The sequence below is a fragment of the Ambystoma mexicanum genome, chromosome 3p, assembly GCF_040938575.1.
Source record: "Ambystoma mexicanum isolate Mex_15411 chromosome 3p, UKY_AmexF1_1, whole genome shotgun sequence".
Lineage (NCBI taxonomy): Eukaryota > Metazoa > Chordata > Amphibia > Caudata > Ambystomatidae > Ambystoma > Ambystoma mexicanum.
The window spans coordinates 583480149-583506102 of NC_090925.1; the positions used below are offsets into that span (position 1 = coordinate 583480149).

At 42.6% G+C, this 25954-nt stretch overlaps 1 protein-coding gene across 1 annotated transcript in view; it reads left to right on the forward strand.

Moving 5' to 3' along the window:
• JPH2 (junctophilin 2) overlaps positions 1-25954 on the forward strand; it is a 567238-nt gene that overhangs the window by 454833 nt on the left and 86451 nt on the right. Inside the window, exon 3 of the mRNA XM_069651313.1 lies at positions 7498-7616. Coding sequence (XP_069507414.1) covers positions 7498-7616 — 119 coding nt within the window. The remainder of the gene's footprint in view (positions 1-7497; positions 7617-25954) is intronic.

A 25954-nucleotide genomic window follows, 5' to 3' on the forward strand; every position in this document is an offset into this window, starting at 1 on the left:
AATTGCGGTACGGTTATTAGCGCCTCCCCATTGAGCCCTATGGGGGCTCAAATGGGAATGGGGAATGGCTTTTTCAATGGGGACTTACCGGTCCCGCAAAGGTCGGACTGCACCAGTAAGTCCCCATTGAAGGAGACCGGTGCCGGTACCGTTATTATTAATAGCGCCATGACTACCTCCAACCTCGTAATGAGGCCCATTGCCTTTAGTGCCAGGGGCTCTATGGGTGAACTTTAGACTTGGGGTATATGAACTTTGTATACTTTAGCTTTCATGTAAGATAGCTAAAGAGCGGAGAAGACAAAAGGACTGTGAGAGAGAGCTAGGAAGTGAGAGGTAGCAGGAAAGATATATCTATATCTATATATATTTTACATGGCCTGTGGTAGCAGCCTTGTAGTTATGGTTAAGTTGCTAAACCCATAGGAAGAGCCCTTTTTGGGCGGCTTATAACTTCGCTCTCCATGGACGAATCCTCACTAAACTTTGCAATGTATGTGGCCCACTCTGAATTCTTTTGCAAAGTTTGGTGAGATTTGGTCAAGGGGGGACAAAGTTATAGGGGGGTCCCAAAATGTCTTTTTTTCCCATAGACATAATGGGAAAAAACTTTGCTCACGCCTACAGCCCAAACCACTGGACAGATTTTCACCAAATTTGCGGCAGGAGCGGCGGCTTGGTCCTGAAAGTGTGCTTTTGTTAATTTGGTGTAAATCCGTCCAGTAGTTTTTTTTTTAAACAAACAAAACATAAGGCAAAAAAGTGTGTGATATCTATGTCCGCTCTGCGGACACACTTCCCTGTTCGCTCCGCGGACAGGACTCTGATTGACTTAAAGGGCAAAGTGTTTTCCGCGGACAACGGACGCGCCCGCTGATTGGATGGTGAAAAGCGTGAGGTGCATCACATTTTCTCGATGCGCCCGCCATCTTGGATTCGCAGACATAGGCCGGTGTCCGCGGACATTGCGGAAAAAACATATTAAAAAACACAACATTGCACTTGTCAAACTTATCCAATAATCTCTGGGAGGAGAGGGTTGATGAGGATGGGATGGGATATGGCTGCAAGAGGCAAAAAAAGGATGTTTTTTTTCCCCCGCGAAAGTCCACAAACAGTTTGGATGTTTGCGAACTGTCCTTTAAATTTTTGAACACCTCTGCATTACAGGGTTGGTGAACAGCAGTTCCTGGATGGCTTATAACTTTGGCGCCACTTAATTGAACAGCATGAAACTTTGCACTCATATTCTTCTTGACCTGATTCCAAATGAGTCTGCAAAGTTTGGTGGGATTCTGTCAAGAGGGGGTGAAATTAGAGGGGGATCCCAAAATAATATAAAGGCTCATAAATGAGGTCCCATTTGACAAATCTACACAAAGGTTTGTAAATAGGTTATAGATCTAGATTTAAATGTTTTTGCAAAGTTTGGTGGGATTCTGTTGAGAGGGGGCAAACTTAGAGGGGGGTCCCAAATTATTTTAAAGACTTACAAATGGGGTGCCATTTAACGAATCTGCACAAAGGTGTGCAAAAACATTATAGATCTAGATATACATGTTTTTGCAATGTTGGGCGGGATTTTGTCAAGAGGGGGAAAAATTAGAGGGGGGGACCCAAAATATTGTAAAGGTTTATAAATGTGGTGCAATTTCACAAATCTACACAAACTTTGCAAAAAGATTTTAGATCTAGATATAAATGTTTTCATAAAGTCTATATGGATTTTGTCAAGTGGGGGCTAGGTTATAAGACTATTGTATGTGCATACATTTGACACTTTTGAAAAAATAAATCATGTGTGGATTGCCAGCAAACTTGTGAAAGGAGCATTGGAAAGGATCTGAAAGCATGGTTTTGCAAATGTGCCAGTGTTTTATTTTTAAACAAGTGTCATTATGTAGGTACAAAAAATATTGATATACCTTTTTGGTAACTGAGGTATAGCCAGTAGCCATGGGCAGTGGCCAGATTGTCTGGGTCATGGAATAAGGTCATGATCCGGACAATCTGGCTACTGGCCATGACCATAAGGGACAACACATGGGGTAAAAGTGGCCATGTCCATCTGGGACCAGCTTTGTGGCAAAGTTGTTCGAAATTGGGATAGGTTTGAAAGGGAAGAAAAATGTGCTCATAGTAATATGGTCATAGGGTTTTCTCTTCGCCTTCTGCAGGCTGCCATGGAAAGCAAAGAGCGGCCCTGTATGGAACCCCACCTTTCTTTTCCATAGTGGCCATCTTGGCGTCCCGGTGTAGGAAGGAGAATCCTTTTTTGGCACCCCCGGTTTCCGCTTTGAGAACCTAGGGTGCTAATGGCCTTCATCCCTCATTACAAGGGCTGGAATGGGGGATAATGGTCCAGAGACGAGACGGCTTTGCTTGGGCTGATAACTTGGGCTGCTGGGCCGGTATCCACCGTTCCAGTCCTTGGAACGGGGGATGAACGCCACAATATATCCATGAACATAACACAAAATGCAAATGGAACTGTTGGAAAATCTTATTGAGTCTATGTACTTTACTGAGAAATGTAAAGTAGATGGAGTCTATACGTATTTTTTAGTTCTACTTTTTAACTGTGAACGGTGGTTCCTAAAGGAACATTTCTTTTTTTGTTTTTGGATGTATTTTTATTTTTTTGACAGGAGGGCAAAGGACGAAAGGTGGGAAGGGAAATGAGGGAAGAGGAACCAAACACTAATATGGAGGGGCAGGTGGATGTAAAGACCGGAAGGGGGGGGTCTGCACTTCTGCTCTCTATATGGTAGAGGGGAGGCACAGAGACCCCTGCGAAGATTGTTTAGTATTGGTAGACGTAGTCGAGAAATCAAGGCCTAGCTTCTCAGAAGGTGATGCGATCTGGTTCTTAAGTAGAGTGTAGTCCCCGAGCACCCACAAAGGAATGTCCACATACTGTATCGGTTAAAACACAGTCCTTATATAATTTATATTTAAGGTCATTTACACAATCACGATAACTCACTTTGTACTCCGAAAATCAACAATGGTAAATATGTACAGTTCTAAAGTGGCACCACTAACGTTATTAGGTCTTATTCAAGTGCATACAGTCAGAATGACACACAGATCAAAATAAAGAGGAAACCAGCAGTAGAGAGAGGAAGGAAAGCAAGATGGTTGAGCAATTGGCAGAATACTGGTAACTACCGTTAAACACAGCTCTGTTTGGAGATCCCCCCACCTGGGAAACCTGTAGAAGAAAGATGCAAGCCCAGTCCATATATTGTTCACCCTTAGACTTCCCAATAGTTCTGCAATCCCAAAGTACCTTGGTGTTGTAGCGTTCCGCGTCGGGGAAATTGACAACCCTTCTTGAGTGTCCTCCCTTTCAGGCAGGAGTCACGGGTCGTCGAACGTCCGACGGAGAACAGGTCGAGCTACGATGGTGAAGTGGCTGCATCGTTCCTAGCGGTGCTCGTTGACGGGGAAGCTTAAACGTCCTGCAAGGAAGAGGCATGCAGTGCACCTCGGTGTCGATGGTTCTGGACTGCAAAGAGTTGAAGAAATGTGGCCCAGCAAGGGCATCAAGTCGTCGGCATCTCTGTGGTCTTTGGGTGGTAGGAAACCCACTGGAGGATGCTCCTCAGCACGTCAACAGTCAGGCCTTCTCCAGCAGGATACAGCGGCGACGATGCGGACGAGAGCGTCCTTGGATCAATGAAGTTCTTAGGCAACGGGAGCATGGCGGCTCCAGTCAGCATTGGCGGTCATCAACAGTGGCGGACAACAGTCCGGGCGCTTCTCCTTGGAGTTCCGTAGCAGTCCCCATATTGGGTCGGCAGCCTGTCGAAGGTCTGTCTACCAGAGAGCTTAGGCAAAGATCAGCTGTGCACGATGGTCCCTCATAGCTCGGGAAGAGGGCGCCTTACCAGGTCCTCTCTGGGTCAGTTCTTGAAGCACGGCAGCTTTCCGATTGTAAAGGAGAGCAACAGCAATTCTTCTCATCCAGCAGGGCTCAAGGTTAAGCTTCACTCCAGTTACTCGTTGTAGTGGACTTCAGCTTCTGAACATGATTCGTAGCAGTGAGAGGTCCCCAGATATACTGTTGATCTCCCATTCATTCCGCTGGGTCACACACAAGCATCCAATCACGACTACGGGCATTCATGCAGGCTGGCAGCCAATCAGGCACACTAGGTATTCAGGTCATTCACTTCTCTCCAGACACTCACAACAAGTTATGTGTAATGGGGCAAGTACCGAGCGATTCAACACTCCAAGCTGCATTCATACCGGTTTCAGGCATGGCTGTCTCAAACATTGTGTCAGCCACCAGATACTAGACAGTCACAACATAGAATGTATATTCGTCACACACTCCATTCACCCAGGTCCCACCCACAGGCGTACCCACAACATACGGTCGTTGAGAAGGCTCCAGCCAGTCTGGTCGGCACTTCCCCACACTACCATATACGGAACTTCCACCCAACAGCCAGTCAGGGGGAAGGGACAGAGGCAGGGCTCCCCGGGACTTCGGGAAGATCAGGGTAACAGGTGATGGAAGGCAAGAGGCCATGGGGGCCATTTTGTCTCCATCAGGAATCTACCGATTCCAATGACAGGGCCTGGGCATCCCAAAATGGAGGATGCTCAGGGCACCAGTCATTTCAGCACAGAGCTGCCACCAGCCCGTACCCTGCTCTGTGGGTCACACACAGGTGCCCAAAAACATACACTAGGGGCACAGGGTTGTACCCCTACCCATGGGTGCCATAAGGGTATCCCACGGGTCCGTTCACCAAACCAAAGGAGAGAGAGCTGTACCGCCAGGAGTCCCACATGAACTCCTGTGTGGAAAACACGACAGAACACATGATAAAAAGCAGTAAAGGACAAGGATACGGAGGCCCTGTCCCTCCGATGCATTTCCAGCATCACAGTGGACAGGGGAAAATGTTGCACGTGTGTTATTTCTAAGGTACGGGGCAGTGTTTCCCATGCTCCTTGATTACAGCAGTGGTGGTGGCTCTTTGGGAGGAGGGATGGCAACAGCTGATGCCATTTTAAGATAAATAGCAGTTTTGCTAAAAGTATGTACTGTGTACTAGATTGTTAATGGATAATGAGTAGGGATTGTTAATGGATAATGAGTAGGAATAGGTGTTGAAGCTGTGCAAGGGAAATTTTGAAGTTGAAAGTTCCTAGATCAGTAGAAAATGCAGTTCCGAACTGTCTGTGAAGCACGGATCTTATTGTGAAGTGCAGACGGGTTCTCGGACACGTCATCATGCTGCACGCCACCGTATGCTCATCTGGCACTGTCCGAAAGGTCCACAAAGAAGTCAGATGTTCGTATACGTCTACGGTTGCAAAACTAGTTGAAATAGTTGCAAAAAGTGTATAGAAGTATTAAAATTGATTCTAGAAGATGGGAAATGGCAGAGTTGTAAGGTGACATTTTGTAAATTGGACACAAATATTGTTATATTGGGTAAGTATGATATTAGTAAGTTGTAGGAAAATAGCATGCACTGGTAAAACCCATGATATTCACTGAAAGGGACGTTATGGTTAAGTTGGACTAATAAAAACATATGAAATTCAATGAAAAAATGTTTTTAAAGGGACGTTATGGTTAAGTTGCACTAATAAAAACCTATGACATTCCGTGACAAAACCTTGTTTAAAGGACATTATGGTTAAATTGCACTGATAAAAACCTATGAAATTCAATTAAAAAACTTTGTTAAGGGGACGTTGTGGTGAAGTTGCACTAATAAAAACCTATGAAATTCACTGAAAAAACTTTGTAAAAGGGATGTCATGGTTAAGTTGGACTAATAAAAACCTATGAAATTCACTGAATAAACTTTGTTAAAGGGACGTTATGGTTAAGTTGCGCTACTAAAAACCTATGAAATTCAGTTAAAAAAAAGGTTAAAAGGACGTTATGGTTACAAGTAAAATCAAAAAACCCCTGAAATTCGCCAGTTATGGTAAGCTAAGCAACCATAACTCACGCCACCACCGTGCACTGCTAAGACTAACACCCAGGACATCAAAGATGACATAACAAATATCATTGATGACATCACTGATGACATCACATGTGCATAAAAGGTTTGTGAATGTAATGTTGGCAAAAAAGTATCAGGGATTATCGGGAGATGTGTAATAAACTACATACTTCATTACGCAATGTAGTGTTCTAAAGAACATTCCATTGCAGTGTTCTTTCTAGTACAGGAACCTACTCATACAGAAATGTAGGTATTGGCTGCAGCATACACCATAGAGGTGCAATATTTGTTATTTTCAAAACCTATATAATAAAACGGTGAATGCTTCTGTATCAGACTTTTCCGTACTGGGAAACATGTACTAAGTAGCTAATAATGCATCACTTACTAAATATTTCTACTAACACACACAAAACATAAATAGACTGCAATGCATACAAATATGGGCTTATACATGGAGAGTAAAGTAAGCAAACAATAGGCAGTATCATTAGCAACTGTGTATAATCTACATGATTGTATTCACGCACAAAAATGATTGCTGCGTTTCAGGCCTGCTTCTTCCCCTATATATGTACATCACAAGATGCAATTAATTTCTAAGCAAAGTAGTGTAAGAACATGTGACAATAGCAACATCTATAAATGTAATACCTTTTGAATGTTAAGTTTCTGACTGTCAGTAAATAAAACCACCTGGCCTAGATATGGCAGTGAACAAAAAAGAAGGGGCTAGACATGTGATGTCATCAGCGATGTCATCAATAATATTTGTGATGTCACCTTTGATGTACTGGGTGTTAGTCTTAGCAGCGCACGGTGGTGGCGCGAGTTATGGTTGCTTAGCTTACCATAACTGCCGAATTTCAGGGTTTTTTACGATTTTACTTGTAACCATAATGTCCTTTTAACAACGTTTTTTTTACTGAATTTCATCGGTTTATAGTAGTGCAACTTAACCATAACGTCCATTTAACAAAGTTTTTTCATTTTATATATATATATATATATATATAGAGAGAGAGAGAGAGAGAGAGAGAGAGAGAGAGAGAGAGAGAGAGAGAGAAAGAGAGAGAGAGATGAAAACGAGAAGGCAAGAGAGGGACACAGTGGGAGAGAAAGACAGCAGACAAAAGAGAGGGTTGATATATAAAGTAGAGAGGGGTAGGGAATGACTGGATAAGTGGTCAAGGGAGCAAGAAATGAAAAGAGACGGAAAGGAAGAGAGGGAGCACAAAGGAGACAGCAACAAAAAAGAAGACACGTTTTAGGGAGCTAGGAAGCAAAGAGGAAGAAAAAGAGAGAGCGAGAGATGGAGAGAGAGGGAGGGAGAGAGAGAGCGAGAGAGCGAGAGAGAGAGAGAGCATCAGTCTGCACATACAGGAATTCATTAACGGAATTTGAGACTATTTATTTTTACAGCTAAACACTGTATGAAAACTGGAAACGTCAATTATGGTAGAACGGGTTAGAACTATGCATTCTGACAATGATTATTTTCTTTCTGCAGGACTGCCCATGCGAAAGCAAAGGGTGATGGAGCAGAGCAGGCCGCCATAGCCGCTAACAATGAATCCAGCATAGCCAGAACAATGGCAAGAGAGCTCTCGCCAGACTTCTACCAACCAGGTACCAAAATAATCATTTTCATCACCTTTGCAATTGTCTGGTGATTGTTGGCATAGACACCGACAGACACTAAAATGTTTTCTGTTTTTCCATAAAATATGCGATAAAAAAAGGATTTCCGACAATCTCGTATCGAAGTACAAGTTATCATGTGACAAGGCGCCTTTTCTTATGTAGTATACATTTCGAGATCACCATATGATGGATAAGAAGATTTCAGGTCTCATGAGATGGATTCATTTAATAGTGAAGATATATACATTAATTTGCTAAAATATTGTAACAGCACATGTTTTGGATTTGAAAAAGAAGAATACATATTTTGAAAATAACCTGTTCTTAAAACAACTTTAATCCACTATGACAAGAGTCGTTTGCAAATAAATGATGCCTGGATTAAACACTTTTTTTTAAACATCAGGGCCCTGCAACATGAATTAGACGAATGTATCCCCATGAAATATTATCAAGTTAATCGTCTTTTACAAGTTATTTAGCACAGCAACTGCTTGATTAGTTTTTTGTGACTCTTAAATCATTTATATACTTAGTTTAAAAATGTATTCTACATTCCACTGTAAATGTCTCATCAAAAAAGAAACAAGACTGCCAACAAATATTTCTACACAATCATGTCTAATTAGAAAAAAAGTGTTATAGCCATTGGTATAGAATTTGCACATGTGGAAATGTCACACGAGTCACAAATGGTGAATCTCAGGTGTAGCAGTATGCTGTACATATACGCACATGCTATGCACACATGAATTACTACCAGATGTGCACAAGTTGGGAGCAACTATACAAAGTCAAAGGAAATGTTGGTACACCGCTACCAAGTTGCTACATACGTATTTTAAAAAGAAACATTTGGTAGTGGTTTTAAAGAGAAATGCATTTTTTTTAAAAGCACCACCAACGAATTCGTTCTTAATATAATTCACACTTTTGTTAAATATTGAATAATTTCAATGTTTGCAAACACCAAATTTACTTGTATACTACAGAGAAGTCGTGATTTTTTAAGGGCATGTGCACACGTGTTACAACACAGACACTTATTTCTGAAAGTATCAAGACATTCATACCGCATACCAAAACGTGTTTTCTAATGACACTACAAGTCCCATAATCCAGTGCATTTTAATCACAATCCAGAGCCATTTCTCCATCTTTTTTCCATAAGAATGATGCACCCCCCTTTGCTTCCTGTCTTCTTTCTTGGCACCTGAGGCATAACAAGTATTGTCTAACAAGTGGGGCCTGAAGCTAATGTAGTTGGGCCCACCGCTGTGACATTCACGTCTGTAAATGCTCACACAGCACTGCTGAGTGGATATTTATAGATTTTGGGTGGGCCTTGCCTGATCAGGCCCTACCATGTCTATTCCTCTGCTTGGCACTGGATTCAATCTGCTTAAATATCCTCTTGTAGAACCCTTACAAAGAAACCAGACAACAGATAATTCCCGAGGCTGAAACAAAATTTTCCAATTATGAGGAGGGAAATATAAATTAATCAAATGCCAGGGTGGGACAATACTCGTCTCCAAGCCTTTAATAAAATCTTGACTTTTCTGTCGTATTCTAGCAAAGTGTGCTTTTTAATGACAGTGCATGGATGCTTCCTAGTATGCAAGTTCAAAGCGATGCAAGTACAGAAGTAAAAACATACTCAACTGGTTTACAATCTAAGGCTCTAAACACAGATTCATTGGAACAGTCAGCTGACTTTAAGATATCTTAAGATGCCCCCTCGAAATCCCTGATCACATGCGCTCATTCGCATCCTAGGCCGTGCGCGCTCCCTCTCATATGCTCCCTCACAATCCTAGATTGCTTGCGCTCACTCGCATCTCAGGCTGCGTGTGGCCTCTGAATCCCCTGCGGGAAGGCTTGATGGGATGCTATTCCTCTGAGGTGGGGTGGCAAGGAGTTCCATTTGGTAGCAGCAATGAAAGGGAAGCTGGAGCCTCCGGCCCGTGCTCTCAATACCTTAGGCAATGTGCTTCGGTTGGTGCATGGGGTTCTAGTAGGTCTAGCTGAGTGTGGTTTTGTGATTCTTTGTGTTAGCTACTAGGGGGATGTATTGTGGATGCATTTGTTTGTGAGGGCCAGTGTTTTGAAGACCCGTTCTTTAATGGGTAGCATGTGGGCTTGTTTCCTGCCAGCTGATATGTGGTCCCTTCTGGGGATGCCGATGGTAGCCCGGAGCGCATGGTTTTGTACAATTAGAATTTGTTTTTGATATTTTTTGTAGAGGTGCCAGCCAGGAGGGAGTTGCAGTAATCAAGTCGGGACCCAATTATGGCTCTAGCTATGGTTAGGCAGTTCTGCTCAGTGAGGAAGGTTCTAGATGCGTTGAGAAGTTTGGAGTGGTCGGCAGCAGCGGATGCTATAGCATTCACCGGCCTGGTTATAGAGGGGTTGGAGTTTAGGTTGTCTCCCAGCATTTTGACTGATTGGGAGACTGAGATTTGTGAGTTGTCGATAGTGAAGGCACTATATAGGTTGGCGAGTTTCCTTAGGGTTTCTGAGGATCCAATTAGGAGTAGCTCAGTTTAGTCTCTGTTTCAGCACAGTAAGTTCTCTGCCATCCATGTTTGGGTGGAGTAAATGGTGTTTAGGGATTTGGTTTCAGACTCATATGTTCTAAAGGGTGGGTGATATGCATGAGACCAAAGGGACTTCGTACTGTATGATGTTTGGGAGTGCGCAGGCTTGGTCTGAGAAGACTCTCATGGCTCGATCTTGGAGGAATGAGGCAATCCAGGATGTGGCGCTGGGGGAGAGGTTTCCAGAGGATGAGAGGTGGTGGCAGAGGGTTTTGTGGTCGACAAGATCAAAAGCCGCCAACAGGTCTAGGAGAAGGCATAGGGCTGGTTTGCCAGAATCTCTGATGTCATCCATTCGGTTCTTGAGGTCTAGCAAAGCTGTTTCGATTCTGTGGCCTGGGCAGAAGCCTGACTGGCAGAAGCCGAGAAGGCTATTAGCTTCAAGGAACTGTTGGACTTGCAGGTAAGCTGCTTTGTCTAGGATCTTTAGGAGAAAGGGAACAGTAGTGATGGGCCTGTAGTTACCTGGATTGGTTTGGTCAAGCGTAGGTTTCTTTGAGAGTGGGTGCACCCAGGCTTCCTTCAGGCAGGTTGGGACATGCCCAGTGGCAAATGAGGAATTGATGAATGCAGTGAGAAAGAGGGAAAGCGTAGAAGGGCACTCTTTGATGAGGGGTGCAGGGCAGATGTCCCCTTTACCTTTGGATGGTTTGATGGCATTCAGCAGGGCGATGACTTCCTGTTCATTGACTTCCTTAAAGGAGAAGAGGGGTGTTTCGCTGGAGTTGGGGTTAGGGAGGGTTTGCTTTTGGTTGTTCTCGACTGTTTGTGATAGTGACTGCTGGTGGACTTGGATATTGCTATGTGGAGTGTCGAGTTTGCGGAGCATGGCAGATTGGATGCTGTTGCACCAGGCTTCATCTTTAGTGATGGTTTGTGGGTGGGGGTGGTGGGTGATTCTAGTTCCCTAAAAATGGAGAAAATCTCCTTGGTGCCTGATTTGGCATTGGCTATTCTTGTGTTGAATGAGGAGGCTTTGGCTCTGATGATAGCTACTTTGTTTTCTTTAGCAATTTTGTTGAGCTCTAGCTTTGCAGAGTCACAGTGTTTGGCTTTACAGGTGGAGAATGCATCTCTTTTAATGGTGCGTAGCACGAGACGCTTGGGGGTAAACCAGGCATTAGTATGCTTGGTACGTTTGGCTTTCCATGAAGTGAGTGGGGCAATAGAGTCTACTGCTTGGGTAATGATGGTGTTGAATGCTAGTGCTAGTGTTTCTGGGCCTTCACGAATGGAGGCCTGAGGGCGGGCACTGAAAGGTACGACAGAAGCCTTCCTTTGGTGAGCTGGCGGGAGCTCCTGGTAAGAGCAGGAAGAAGGGGAGTCTCTTGCTGGGTAGTTGTTTTAGCAGTGTTGAGATTGAATAGGATGACCTGGTGGTCTGTCCATGGAAGGGGTGAGTTGGTTCTGATTGTGGGAGGGCAGTTGTGGTGTGCAATCCAGTCAAGCGTGCGACCCTTGATGTGTATGGGGTCTGTGATGGCTTGTTGAATCCCTAAGGTTGCTAGGGCCCTATCGAGTGAGTTTACTGGGGAGTCTTTGGGATCATTTAGGCCAAGGTTGAGGTCTCCTAAGGGGATGATTTTGTGGATTTTTTTAACTTGTCAGAGAGGAGGTGCATCAAGGCTGCCTGGAAGGCTGTTACAGGTCCGGGAGGGTGTGGGGTGGGGAGGGCTCTAAATGATGTTTTGGGCGATGCTACAGTTAGGGGAGTTCAATTTGAGTAGTAGGTAGTCACTGTTGTTTATAATTTCACAGTCCACCTTTCAGATCGGATGGTCTCTCTCGCTATCAGTGCGACCCCACCCCCTATCAAGGAGGGTGATCCTGACTGAGTATGGTGTAGCCAGGTGGGATTGCTAGGGCTAGTGCTGGGCCTGATGCTTAATGGAGCCAGGTTACACTAATCATAAGGAGGTCGAGATTGAGGCTAGTGGTTAGGTCATGTATGTCCAGGGCATGGGCTGCGAGGGACCGGGCATTGATGAGGGCACTGCTAAGTGGTGGGAGTTGCGATTTGCCTGGATTAGTGAGGGGTGGTGTAGGCCTAGTGGCGTCAGAGACGTTGGTGGGAGCATTGTTGATATTGATGACTATGGGCTTGTGGCGGTCAGGTAGTTCAGCAGCGTGCTAACTGGTGGCTGTATTTGAATCTGACGGCATTTTGGTAACATGGGCATTGGGGATGCAGGCGATACAACCGGCAATTCAGCATGCTTCAAGGTAGGTACAAATGAGTCAGGGGGCATTATGGTTTCATGGACAGTTGCGGGCACAGGCGATGCAGCAGACAATTCAACATGCTTCAAAGTAGGAGCAAATGAGCCAGAGGGCATATTGGTAACATGGACAGTTGCAGCCATAAGCGGTACAGAAGATTGTAGAGGAGACGCCAAGTACCCCCACCTCAACCACCTCAACTATATTGCCTATATGTTCGGAGTCCGGATGTGAAAATCGTGCAGAACCAGTGAAAATATCAATACCTAGGAGAATACTGGAGGCAAGGTTCCCATTGGGAAAACCATACCTGCATACAAGAAAATATGATGGACGTTTGAATGAAATCCCGGAAGAAGCGGAGCAAACGAATGGTCTCGATGAATGGTGACGTCATGCAGAACCGAGCTGACGTGCCTAAGAAGAGATGCGGAGACCAGAGAATGCAGATATTCTATAAGGCATCAAGAAAGTATCAAGGATAAGTGACAAGGTGTAGAAGTGTATGCCATAAAATAGATGAAGATATCCAGACAGTTTACACATGTACAGATGCAAAAGAAACGCAAGCAGACAAAGTATTCTTGAGGCTAGCTTTATAGTAAGTAGATTGCGGCATGCACCAATATATACATATGGGTAAACCAATATGGCCAAAAAGTGGCACTCTCCCTCCTTTGGTGGTTGGTGCTCGGGAAACGAACTTAGCCAAATTCGTTTAGATAAAGAAAAAACACATGTCTCTGCGTGGTTGTAGCACTACAAAAAACCACCCAGTAGGCAAGTACAAAAACTCCCAGCACACAAGACCTAGCTATTGCAAATCATCTTTAATTCATACAAAAATACAGCACATCTTGAAAACAGAGGTAAAAGTTATCCCTCTGTGACAGACATAAGGTGTATAAAAGCACTCACCCCATGGGTGGAAAAGTCACGCGTTCCGCCTGAATGCTCAGGCTTCCTCAGACTATTGTTATCCAAATGCGCGGTTAACATCATAGAGTTTAAAAAGGGAAGTGCAATCCCAGCGCGTTCCCACACGTTTCGTATCACGTGACCAAGCAGTCATGTGACCACATCTGCCTATCATATGCGTGAGCTATTCATACGCAATGACCTCCATATTAGTGTGGTCATGTGCCTATAGAGACTTAATGTCTGATATATAAATGGTCCCGTATATAATATACATTACCACTATGAACTGCTAGTGGCTAACGTGATGTTTAAACACTGTGGGAAACGCTCGAGATTGACACAATTTAAAAATAATTGTATTTGTTCCTAAAATCAATCATTATATTATATAAATGCACCAGTGTGCTATATAATCCACTGAAAAACTTCCAGGAAACAAAGTGACTCCACTTTGTTAGGAAAGGCGCTTCACAGTTAGCCCCAGTTAGGTTGCTAATATTTAGTATGCCGCAGATTAAGTATCAAGTTTTCGATATGAAAGTAATGAAATTCAAAGAATTGATTGATTATTGGCAGGAATTGTTTAATTCACATTCCTGTAATATTTGCCGCCAACGTTTGTCTTTGTAAATCACACAATGAGTTTGCATCTCAAATTGCCCATAATACTCTGGTGCCAATGCATTTCGGATAAAACCTTCATCAGGGCGGTATTATGGCAAAAAACAAATTATATAGCATGACTTATATTTCATCATTGTTAACGGTATATGCATATACATAACAGCCATTATTTTAATGTAATTACAAATGCACATACCAATCCGCGAGTCACATCCATTTGCAGAGATAATGAACACAAATAAATAAAACAAAACGGCATCCCAATTAGTTAATTGAAGTAAATGTGTATTTTCTCTCTATCTTTAAACTATATGTGCATGTCCTACCTTGGTCATGCCGAACGCTTGCATTGTGGTGTTGTACGGTAGTACAACAAGATCTACAAGAAAGTTAAACAATAATACTGAGTCATCCTCAAGAACTTCAGTAAGTGAAGCATGTAAAGCCTAATTGTTGCTGCTGTACTTACTAAGCATCTGCAGTTCACAAGCCTTGATCGCAGAGTGAGCCGCTTGCAACGCGCTCGCGTTAGTTTACCTTTCGTTTTTAAAGGTTACCATGGAGACGATGCGAGGCGACGTGGTCCAACTGGAGCACGTGCGCCTCGCGCCCCACCCTCGGGCGCGAGCTAGGGGGAGGGGATGTCTCCTGGTGACCGTCGCACTGGGATTCAATGCGCGTGATTGTAATCTCGTGTCTTCGAAGCCTTAAAGGCGCAGTTACTTGTACAGGAAGGGTAATAAAAATGTGTATTCTTTGTATGGATCGCAATGATGTATTAAGGACTATGGGTCCGCATTGAACCAGCGACTAAATATAGGAAGTAGAGGGTATGGAGGAATTAGTTGATCCAGTGTAATCCATCACATGGACATGTATTCTGTTAATTGTGCATTGATCGCTATGATGTCATTTAAGCAATGAGTTCAGAGCATTCTACTATTATGAACAAATCAACCCAGGTATAGTCCAATCATAAAAATGTAAAGTGCAGTTATATAGCGGAGCCATAAAAACGGATGGCTGGGAACAGAAGCTCCACGTTTATATGGAAAAATGTCAATATTTCTGTGAATAAAATATAAAGTTAGTTCAGTTCTACAAAAATGATTTTACAAGAAACACATATAGTTTATTTCTTCATTGTGCCCTCTCGGAGTGAGAGAACTCAGACAGTCTATCCAAAGGTTTCTCTTTGGTCCATTTTCCTTTGGAAGTTCTCGTGAGAGTCTCTTTTAGAAACCACTTCTAGAATTACAAAGCGGATCTGAGCCAGGTTGTGTTTCCTCTCATCCCAATGTCTTGACACCGCTGAGTTCGAATTGTGATTCCTTATGCATGATCTATGTTCATTCCATCTAATTTTTGCTACTCGCAATTTCTGACCCACATAGTACAGTCCACACGGACACTTGATGGCATAAATCACGTTAATAGAGTCACATGTAGCAAAATCCTTCAATCTGATTGTCTCTCCTGTATGGGGATGTTTTACTGTTTCTCCTTTCATCACATAGCCACAATTGCTACAATTCAAACAAGGGAATGTTCCAATTCTTTCTGTGAGTTTCTTCTTAAGTGGTGGTTTGGATTGAACTAGTCTATCTTTTAGGTTTTGACTTCGCTGGTAGGCGAATGTGGGTACTTCCTTAAACAAGTGTTCTACTCTTTGATCACATAATAATGTGTTCCAATGTTTTTTGATAATGCACTTAATGCGGTTGCTTTGACGGGAGTATTTGGACACAAAGACCAGTGGGGGAGCCGACTCTTGCTTAGTCTTTATCTTCAATAAATCTTCTTTGCTTTGTGTGGCTACTCGTGATTGAGCTGTGTTTATTTCTTCTTCTGAATATCCCCTGTCCAGGAACTTCTCCCCCATCTCTTGGATGGCTAGCTTGTGGTCTTCTGGGTCACTTACCAATCTTTTTACCCTGAGCATCTGGCTATATGGAATGTTTTTTATAAGACTCAGTTGATGGAAGCTGAGGCGTTGTAATAGATTGTTCCGATCTGTGGGTTTTCGAAAGATGGTGGTCTGATAGCCTATGTTGGTAATCTTAATGTCTATGTCCAGAAAATGGATGTTAGTTAGGGAGTGTTCATGAGTAAATTGGATGCGGGCATCTATGCTGTTAAGATATGTAAAGAAGTTGAGCAGTTCTTCTTCCGTATCTTTCCATACTCCAAATATATCATCAATATACCTAATCCAAAGGCCCAATTTGGGGTACCAGTGTTCATTCTGTAGTATGTTTTCAAATTCGAATTTGTACATGAATGAGTTAGCATAGGAAGGGGCCATAGTGGCTCCGATGGCTGTCCCAGCCACTTGGAGATAGTAGTCATCCTTATATCGGAAGTACGAGTTATTGTTAATAAACTCCAGAAGTACCATTATGAATTCTTTCTGAGCTGGTATCTCTTCAGCATTGAGTAGCATCCATTCCACCGCCTCACCCCCTAGATCGTGGGGGATCGATGTGTAGAGACTTTTAACATCAATGGTAAAGCAGATGTTATTGCAATTGAATGGAGTTCTGTTCAAGAGTTGTAAAAAATGGGTTGAGTCCTTGATGTATGTATTAGTTTTTTGGATGAGTGGTTGTAAAAAGTAATCCACATATTTGCCTAGGGGTTCTAGTATACTGTTTATCCCTGCTACAATAGGTCTCCCGGGAGGTTTGATGAGATCTTTATGCACCTTTGGAAGCGTATAAAAGTGTGGTATTTTCGGGTGTGAATTAATCAAAAATGTCTTTGTGTGGTGATTAATCCACTCCAATTCCTCCGCTTTATCTAGTGAAGTCTTCAAGTTCTCTTTTATTTCAGGTGTTGGATCATGTGTCAATCTGGCTTATGTATTGACATCACTCAGTTGTCTCTCGCATTCTTCTTCATACTCTTTATTATTAAGCAGTACTAGACCTCCTCCTTTATCCACAGCCCTTATTGTGATTGCTGGATCTCCATATAAGTCACATATCAGCTTTAGTTCATGAGGTTTCATATTGCGTGGTGACTGACCTTTAAACTTAAGTTTTTCAAAGTCTCTCGTAACTTGTTTTTGGAAGATTTCTATTGAAGGTATACTTATTGGAGGGATGAAGGTACTTTTGCTTCTGAATTCCTTGAGTTCTGCTTCTTCCCTAGCTTCTTGATGGTCCAGTTCGCTAAAAAACACCTTCAGCTTCATCTTTCTGATTAGTTTATAGAGTTCTATTTTAGACTCAAATAATGTGCTGTCATACGTAGGAACAAATCTTAGGCCTTTCTGTAGTGTTTCTGTTTCTTTACTGGTCAATACTCTAGATGATAAGTTTATTACTATGTTCTCTTTTGTTGAAGTCTCGTGTTGGGCTTCCCTTTTGGTCTTTCTCCTCCCCGTCTCGTTCTCTTCTTCCTTTGTCTAAAAAAGAAGACGGTGTGTCCCTCGCTGGTGTCTCTTCTGTTGCTCTCGAGGAACCTGAAGTACTTGCCGTGCTGGCTTCTTCTCGGTTCAGGGGTTCCCTTTCTGTATCTGTGCCGGAGCTTGATGTTTCACTTGAATTTGGAGGCTTGGGTTTCCTTAATGGAGGGCCATATTTGTCCATCCAATTATAGACTTAATCTTTAAAATAGTCGTAAGTGTCCCTTTTAAATTTGCGGATTTTTTTGGACTCTAATCCAAGAGATGGGGGAGAAGTTCCTGGACAGGGGATATTCGGAAGAAGAAATAAACACAGCTCAATCACGAGTAGCCACACAATGCAGAGAAGACTTATTGAAGATAAAGACTAAGCAAGAGTCGGCTCCCCCACTGGTCTTTGTGTCCAAATATTCACGTCAAAGCAACCGCATTAAGTGCATTATCAAAAAACATTGGAACACATTACTATGTGATCAAAGAGTAGAACATTTGTTTAAGGAAGTACCCACATTCGCCTACCAGCGAAGTCAAAACCTAAAAGATAGACTAGTTCAAACCAAACCACCACTTAAGAAGAAACTCACAGAAAGAATTAGAACATTTCCTTGTTTGAATTGTAGCAATTGTGGCTATGTGATGAAAGGAGAAACAGTAAAACATCCCCATACAGGAGAGACAATCAGATTGAAGGTTTTTGCTACATGTGACTCTATTAACGTGATTTATGCGATCAAGTGTCCGTGTGGATTGTACTATGTGGGTCAGACATTGCGAGTAGCAAAAATTAGATGGAATGAACATAGATCATGCATAAGGAATCGCAATTCGAACTCAGCGGTGTCAAGACATTGGGATGAGAGGAAACACAACCTGGCTCAGATCCGCTTTGTAATTCTAGAAGTGGTTTCTAAAAGAGACACTCACGAGAACTTCCAAAGGAAAATGGACCAAAGAGAAACCTTTTGGATAGACCGTCTGAGTTCTCTCACTCCGAGGGAGCTCAATGAAGAAATAAACTATATAGTTTCTTGTAAAATCATTTTTGTAGAACTGAACTAACTTTATATTTTAGTCACAGAAATATTGACATTTTTCCATATAAACGTGGAGCTTCTGTTCCCAGCCATCCGTTTTTATGGCTCCGCTATATAACTGCACTTTACATTTTTATGATTGGAATATACCTGGGTTGATTTGTTCATAATAGTAGAATGCTCTGAACTCATTGCTTAAATGACATCATAGCGATCAATGCACAATTAACAGAATACATGTCCATGTGATGGATTACACTGGATCAACTAATTCCTCCATACGCTCTACTTTCTATATTTAGTCGCTGGTTCAATGCGGACCCATAGTCCTTAATACATCGTTGCGATCCATACAAAGAATACACATTTTTATTACCCTTCCTGTACAAGTAACTGCGCCTTTAAGGCTTCGAAGACACGAGATTACAGTCACGTGTATTGAATCCCAATGTGACGGTCACCATGGAGACATCCCCGCCCCCTTGCTCGCGCCCGAGGGTGGGGCGCGAGGCGTACGTGCTCCAGTTGGACCACGTCGCCTCGCACCGTCTCCATGGTAACCTTTAAAAACAAAAGGTAAACTAACGCGGGCGCGTTGCAAGCAGCTCACTCTGCGGTCACAACTTGTGAACAGCAGATGCTTAGTAAGTACAGCAGCAACAATTAGGCTTTACATGCTTCACTTACTGAAGTTCTTGAGGAAGACTCAGTATTATTGTTTAACTTTCTTGTAGATCTTGTTGTACTACCGTACAACACCACGATCCAAGCGTTCGGCATGACCAAGGTAGGACATGCACATATAGTTTAAAGATAGAGAGAAAATACACATTTACTTCCGTTAACTAATTGGGATGCCGTTTTGTTTTATTTATTTGTGTTCATTATCTCTGCAAATGGACGTGACTCGCGGATTGGTATGTGCTTTTGTAATTACCTTAAAATAATGGCTGTTATGTATATGCATATACTGTTAACAATGATGAAATATAAGTCATGCTATATAATTTGTTTTTTGCTATAATACCGCCCTGATGCAGGTTTTATCCGAAATGCATTGGCACCAGAGTATTATGGGCAATTTGAGATGCAAACTCATTGTGTGATTTACAAAGACAAACTTTGGCGGCAAATATTACAGGAATGTGAATTAAACAATTCCTGGCAAGAATCAATCAATTCTTTGAATTTCGTAACTTTCATATCGAAAACTTGATACTTAATCTACGGCATATTAAATATTAGCAACCTAACTGGGGCTAACTGTGAAGCGCCTTTCCTAACAAAGTGGAGTCACTTTGTTTCCCAGAAGTTTTTTGTTCGATTCAGGTCCTAAAGCTATAGAACTGCTTTTTGGATTGGCAGCTCCGGGCGAGAACGTAATAAAAGACTGTTTTTTATATCAAATTTATGATTTTCTTAATCTAAGCAACTACTACAAGACTAAACTTTCAAGTGGTGCCCTCCTCACCCTCTTCATTTTCTATATAATCGACTGACCATGAACAGCTCAAATGGCTGCTGATAGCCATGCGCCCCCTCTCGGGGCTAGTACTTTAAAACCAGCTGTGACGAGCAGAAACAACAGCAGCAATATTGTAATGGGGCAAATCCCCAATTGATGGCATACTGGTAGTATGCATGTAGTCTCTCAAATGGCCAGTGCCACATTTTTCTCCATAGTATAGATGAATAGACTACAATTTACTAGACCATGACATGTGATACACGTCATGATCAAAATCACAATCAAGAATATGCACAACACAGTCAAAACTATTCTCAATTAGTTAAGAAATAGAAGAGCAATATGCCAACCGTATGTAGCATTTCTAATGTAAACAAAAATGTCTATGTTCAGTAATTCTAAGGATGTCTTTATGAATTCGAAAAGGGGGACTACATGCATACTACTAGTATGCCATCAATTTGGGATTTGCCCCATTACAATATTGCTGCTGTTGTTTCTGCTTGTCGCAGCTGGTTTTAAAGTACTAGCCCCGAGAGGGGGCGCATGGCTATCAGCAGCCATTTGAGCTGTTCATGGTCAGTGGATTATATAGCACACTGGTGCATTTATATAATATATTGATTGATTTTAGGAACAAATAAAATTATTTTTAAATTGTGTCAATCTTGAGCGTTTCCCACAGTGTTTAAACATCGCGTTAGCCACTAGCAGTTCATAGTGGTAATGTATATTATATACGGGACCATTTATATATCAGACATTAAGTCTCTATAGGCACATGACCACTCTAATATGGAGGTCATTGCGTATGAATAGCTCAAGCCTATGATAGGCAGATGTGGTCACATGACTGCTTTGTCACGTGATATGAAACGTGTGGGAATGCGCTGGGATTGCACTTCCCTTTTTAAACTCTATGATGTGAACCGCGCATTTGGATAACAATAGTCTGAGGAAGCCTGAGCATTCAGGCGGAACGCGTGACCTTTCCACCCATGGGGTGAGTGCTTTTATACACCTTATGTCTGTCACAGAGGGATAACTTCTACCTCTGTTTTCAAGATGTGCTGTATTTTTGTATGAATTAAAGATTATATAGCAATAGCTATGTCTTGTGTGCTGGGGGTTTTTGTACTTGCCTACTGGGTGGTTTTCTGTAGTGCTACAACCACGCAGAGACATGTGTTTTTTCAATATATACATATATGCATAAAGAGTAAACGATGAATGTTTCCTCATCGTGTTATAGCAGTATTGGACTGAAAAACAAAGGCCTCTTCTCAGAGTGTCGCAGTAAGAAAACACATGAATTAAAAGTGAACCTCGTAAAGGCGAGGCTGGATGGCCATTAAGCCAAGCCAAGACGCCAAGGTCTTATCAGGATGAAGTTAACTAGCATTGGATACAAATCGTTGGAAAGAACAAACTCCTGTTCAGAACACACAATCAAATAAGGAAGACGTCAGAATTCTATTAAAAAATTGTATTTTAAAGACAGTGAAAGCTCAAAATCATGGTCCTCAGTCACATCGAAGGATGAAGTTGCATGAGCAAGATGCTCACATCTATGCATGAGGGCAGAGCGTGCCTTCACTCCCCTGATTCTCCAGAGTACAGAACAAACTCAAGGGCGAGCTTCAAAGCCTAATTGACTGCGCTGACCAATGAGGTGATGATAGATTGATATGCTAATTGGTGGGAAGCTGGGGTTAAGACGAGCTCACCAGCACCTGGAGGTCCAATCTGCGTGCTGCTAGACGTAGGTGGAAAAGTACTGACGGAGGTTAGAGTGCCAACCAATTGTAGGAGACCGCATAATTAAGGGTCCTATAGATTTTGTAGCCAATGGAACGTTGTGTATTTAGTGACATTCATAGTGGTCATTTTGAAGGACGGTCTTAGTTGCCTCACCTGATGTTAAGAAACCTATCACTTTCACTCACTATCCCATACTAGATCATATACTTAGATGTTCACTAAGAGCCTATAACAGTTGTTAATAGGTTTTTGTTGTTTGCCAAGTAGTGTGACGTTGGTAGTGACGTAGGTCAATGTCAATGATGACGAGTTTCTGATATATAAGTTCAGTTTCTTATGAAACTTGTTGAGTAAGAGGATCGTGCAAATTCATTGATGTTCGTTGTGCTCCCTGTTTTAGACAAATGAAAATAATACAGTTAACCTTTTTACCAATTAACTGAGTCATTTTGATTATTGATGTTTGAGTAACTTCTGCAAACCCATCCATCTCCAGGGTAATTGCTACTCATCTTAAAGGGCTGAGGTTATTCAGTTCAGGAAATCTCAGCATGACTCATAGTGGGTGTTAGTAGATCAACAGGCATTTTAGTAGCCTGGTCGTTTGTGGGCACAGGTTATTGAGCAAGCGAGTTAACAACGTGATTCATAGTAGGAGCCTGTAGGTCAAAGGCATATTTACTGGCTGGTGCACGCAAATTGACGGACAACTTGGCGGCATGGTTCACGATGGGTGTGTGAAGGTTGATGGACATTTTGGTAACATAGTTGTGGGCACAAGCTTGTCAACATGCAAGATAGCATTTAGGTTAAGTCAATGAGCATTCGGGTAACATAGGTGGTTTCAGGAGCTTTTTTCATCTTTGTGCGGAATTTCATCTCAGTTGATTACTGGTGTCAGAAATAGTAATGCGTTCTGTAGTTTTGCTATATGACGATGTCTGGGCTGTTTAGCCTGAGGGAGCACATTCTTGGAGCACACCATGAACCTCCACTCTAGAAGACTTCACCACATCTGGCTTCCAAGCCCCACAAGCCAGCATCAGACTTTCATAGTAGACTGGGGGAAGAACCGAAAATTGCCCTGCCATTCCAGGCTTTCACGTGGGTGAGCCACCAACACATTTACTTTCTGGCCTCCTTCGTAATCTGAGTTCAAACTGCATATGTTAGGCCTTTCCGAAGACACTTTATTTTCAAGCACTGTAATGGCCTGTTAAATAGGTCCCCTGGAAAAATGGCCTGGATGGAGGTGAACAATTACAGGTCATTGCAGAACTGAACACACCTTTCTTTTTATGTCTCAGACTTCTTTCAGAAGAATGCAAAGAGAATATTCTGCCATGTCTATTCGGAAACCCAGCACAATCATTTGATGGGAAGGAGTGATGTCTGATTTGTCTTGATTTTAGACAAACCGAAGTCCCCAAAGTAGATGCAGGGTCGCCTTCAGGTGGCCCAGAACCATTTTCCTGGTACAATCCATGATCAGCATATTATCCAGATAAATGATCATTTGCACCCCAGGACTCAGCAGTACAGCAGCAACTAGTTTGTGAAGCACCGCGGTGGTGATGACAAGACTGCACAGTGGGCAGGTGAAGTGAAACATCTTCTTTACCCAGGTAAACGGCAGAAATAGGTGACGGAGAGGAAACCGTGGGCTGGCAAGTAAGCATCCGTACCATCCAGTTCCCAGATGGCAGTACCGCTTGAAGAAGATGCATTGGTTCCACCCTCAAATGTCTGCACAAAAAGAATGTGTTCAATTCCATAGGAACTAAATATATTGGGCTGCATAATAGGAACCCTCTGTGTCCTGCCATTACATTTTAAATCACTGAATTTTATTTAAATTCTTTTTCTGGTAAAGTAGAAAATGTGTATCATTTTAAACCAAAAAATATGGTTCACCAAGTGCTGCACACAATACCTGCACCGTGCATATTGCTGTACAAGGGCCGATGCAGTACACGAAAACGAAAAACCTTGTCAGTGTGCGAGGGAATGCATTGTTTATTTTCAGACGAACATGGAATCCGAAAATTCAAAAGGCAAACAGTAGAAGAGCCGTACGCCTCAAAAGAAAAGTAATGTCTCTATTTAAACGTATGAAAGGCACTGTTTTCCTGCCAGACCTAACTATGTTAAAGACGCCATTACGCTAACAAACTACTTATTTCTAATTTCTCTCCATGAGCATAATTTAAATCAAGAATGTACAACAGAGTAACACATTCACATTTAGAATTTTATAGTGTGGATAGCACCATCAACTAACACATAGAGGAGGTAAGACAAATAAATAAGCATTGGCAAAGCCAACAGTTTTGTCTTTTGTGTATTCATGGGATAGGCATTTTCCAGGTACTGCCATTACGGTGCTACCTGACCTTTAAAGTGCAAAAGTTGAAAAAGGGTGGGATTGCATGAGCAGTGTAGTGCGAACCAAAGACCTATCGCTTGCCAACGTTTGATGGGGCAGTTAGACCGTGGGAATGGCCATAGGGGTTAGTATGGCCGTGGCCAGTCAACAAGTGGGTAAATAACCAAAAAACACCCACAAGCTGTGTGCTCCACCTAACATGTCTTCTTCGTTCTAGCTGCACTCGAATGCAATTGTTTCAGCTTATAATCGTTGCCTAATAATGACAACTAAAAATAATGATCTCTGTACCCACCATTAGCAAGCAAGGTGTTTTCAATGTTTAAAGGGGTGTAGGTCTTCTTCTCGGCATCGCTCACACACACATGCTGCACTGCCCAAGAAAAACTGTCCGACATGCAAAAGTGGTCGATGGTCATTGAACAAGAAGCTTTACATTTAAAATAAGACTACAAATAATGTATTTCTTATTTATAGTGTCTTTTCTCTTGTTTGCGTTTACAATACTCCCAAAAATGCGTTCATCGTGTTGGTTTGAGTATTCTTTTGGAGTTGGTAATGAGGGGCGAGTGAAGAGGCACCCGGGAACGTGAATGTTGAAGGCCAAGCATAAGCAAATGAATTTGAGGGGGGGCTTGGTTGTGGGTTCTGGACATGGATGGTGCAGAACAGGAGAGGAGATTGAGAGGACACCTGATATGAGTGCAAACAGAATTATTGTGCCATTGCACAGAGTAGATTAGCCCTTGGCGTAGACAGCAGGGACAGGACACGAGCCGGGATGGCTGGGTTAAGTTCATTAAGAGTAGTTTTCTGGATGTATTTGTATTTTATTTGTATTTTATATAGCGCTTTAAGCCAAAGCGTCTCGTAAAAAAAGTTAAAAGGGAAACAGATATATGTCTTTCAATTCTCCATTGGCATCCCCATACCTATTGCAGGCCCTTTGACATGGAAAGAAGCTTATGCCAACCAGTTGGTATATTTTTTAACATTTGGAAATGAATAAACACCTCGCCCAATAAACCTCGCAAAACCTAATAGGGCATTAGGGGAGGAACAAAAGGCGACTCCCGGCAGAAGAGACCTTAAGTCTCAAACATTGTGGCTTCCGAAAGCTCTCTCAACTCGCCTACACAAATAGCCACCATTACATGCCACCACGTTCGAAGAGCCTCAGCTACTCTCCTTGGCCAGCTGGAACACAAGAGGGTTCCTTCACTTAACATCCCCCGGCGACATCAATTTAGGGGGATATGACATTTTATGCTTACAAGAGCTGTGGCTGAAAATTAAACCAACGCTTGACGGATTTAAAATTGCTTTTTCAGAGGCACTGACGGGAGACAAAGGCAGGCCCTCTTCAGGATTGATAATTGCAGTCCGGATGGGCAACGGCTTAGAAATCGTTAAGCTCATCTTGAAGTCTCCATTCGTCCTGGCAGCACTCATCTCCTGGCTTCATAAAGAGGTTGGTGGAGAACCTTTCATGCACACATATCTGCTGGTTATGTCCATCTATTGGAACCCCAAGGCAATCCAAAGGGACCTACTGTTTGACCTAGTAACAACTACACTGGACTCTGTATACTTAGAGCGGGGAGCTTGTGAGGTCATTATTTGTGGAGACCTTAACATCAAATGCCCCATGGTTCTTCCTGAAACTGCAGAGTTCTTGCAGTACAAACCCTGTCTACTGGCCCAAACTAATGACATCAAGACAACTTTTCAACACAGCAACAGCGCTACCCGATTCTATTAACTTACCAACATGGAAGCGTGGTCTGGCCTACTCAACTATCGACTACATCTTTGCCTCGGAATATCTCCTTGCTCGGCTGATTGAATTTAGTGTCCAACAATCAACCCAAAGTGACCACAATCTTCTGGTTATTAAATG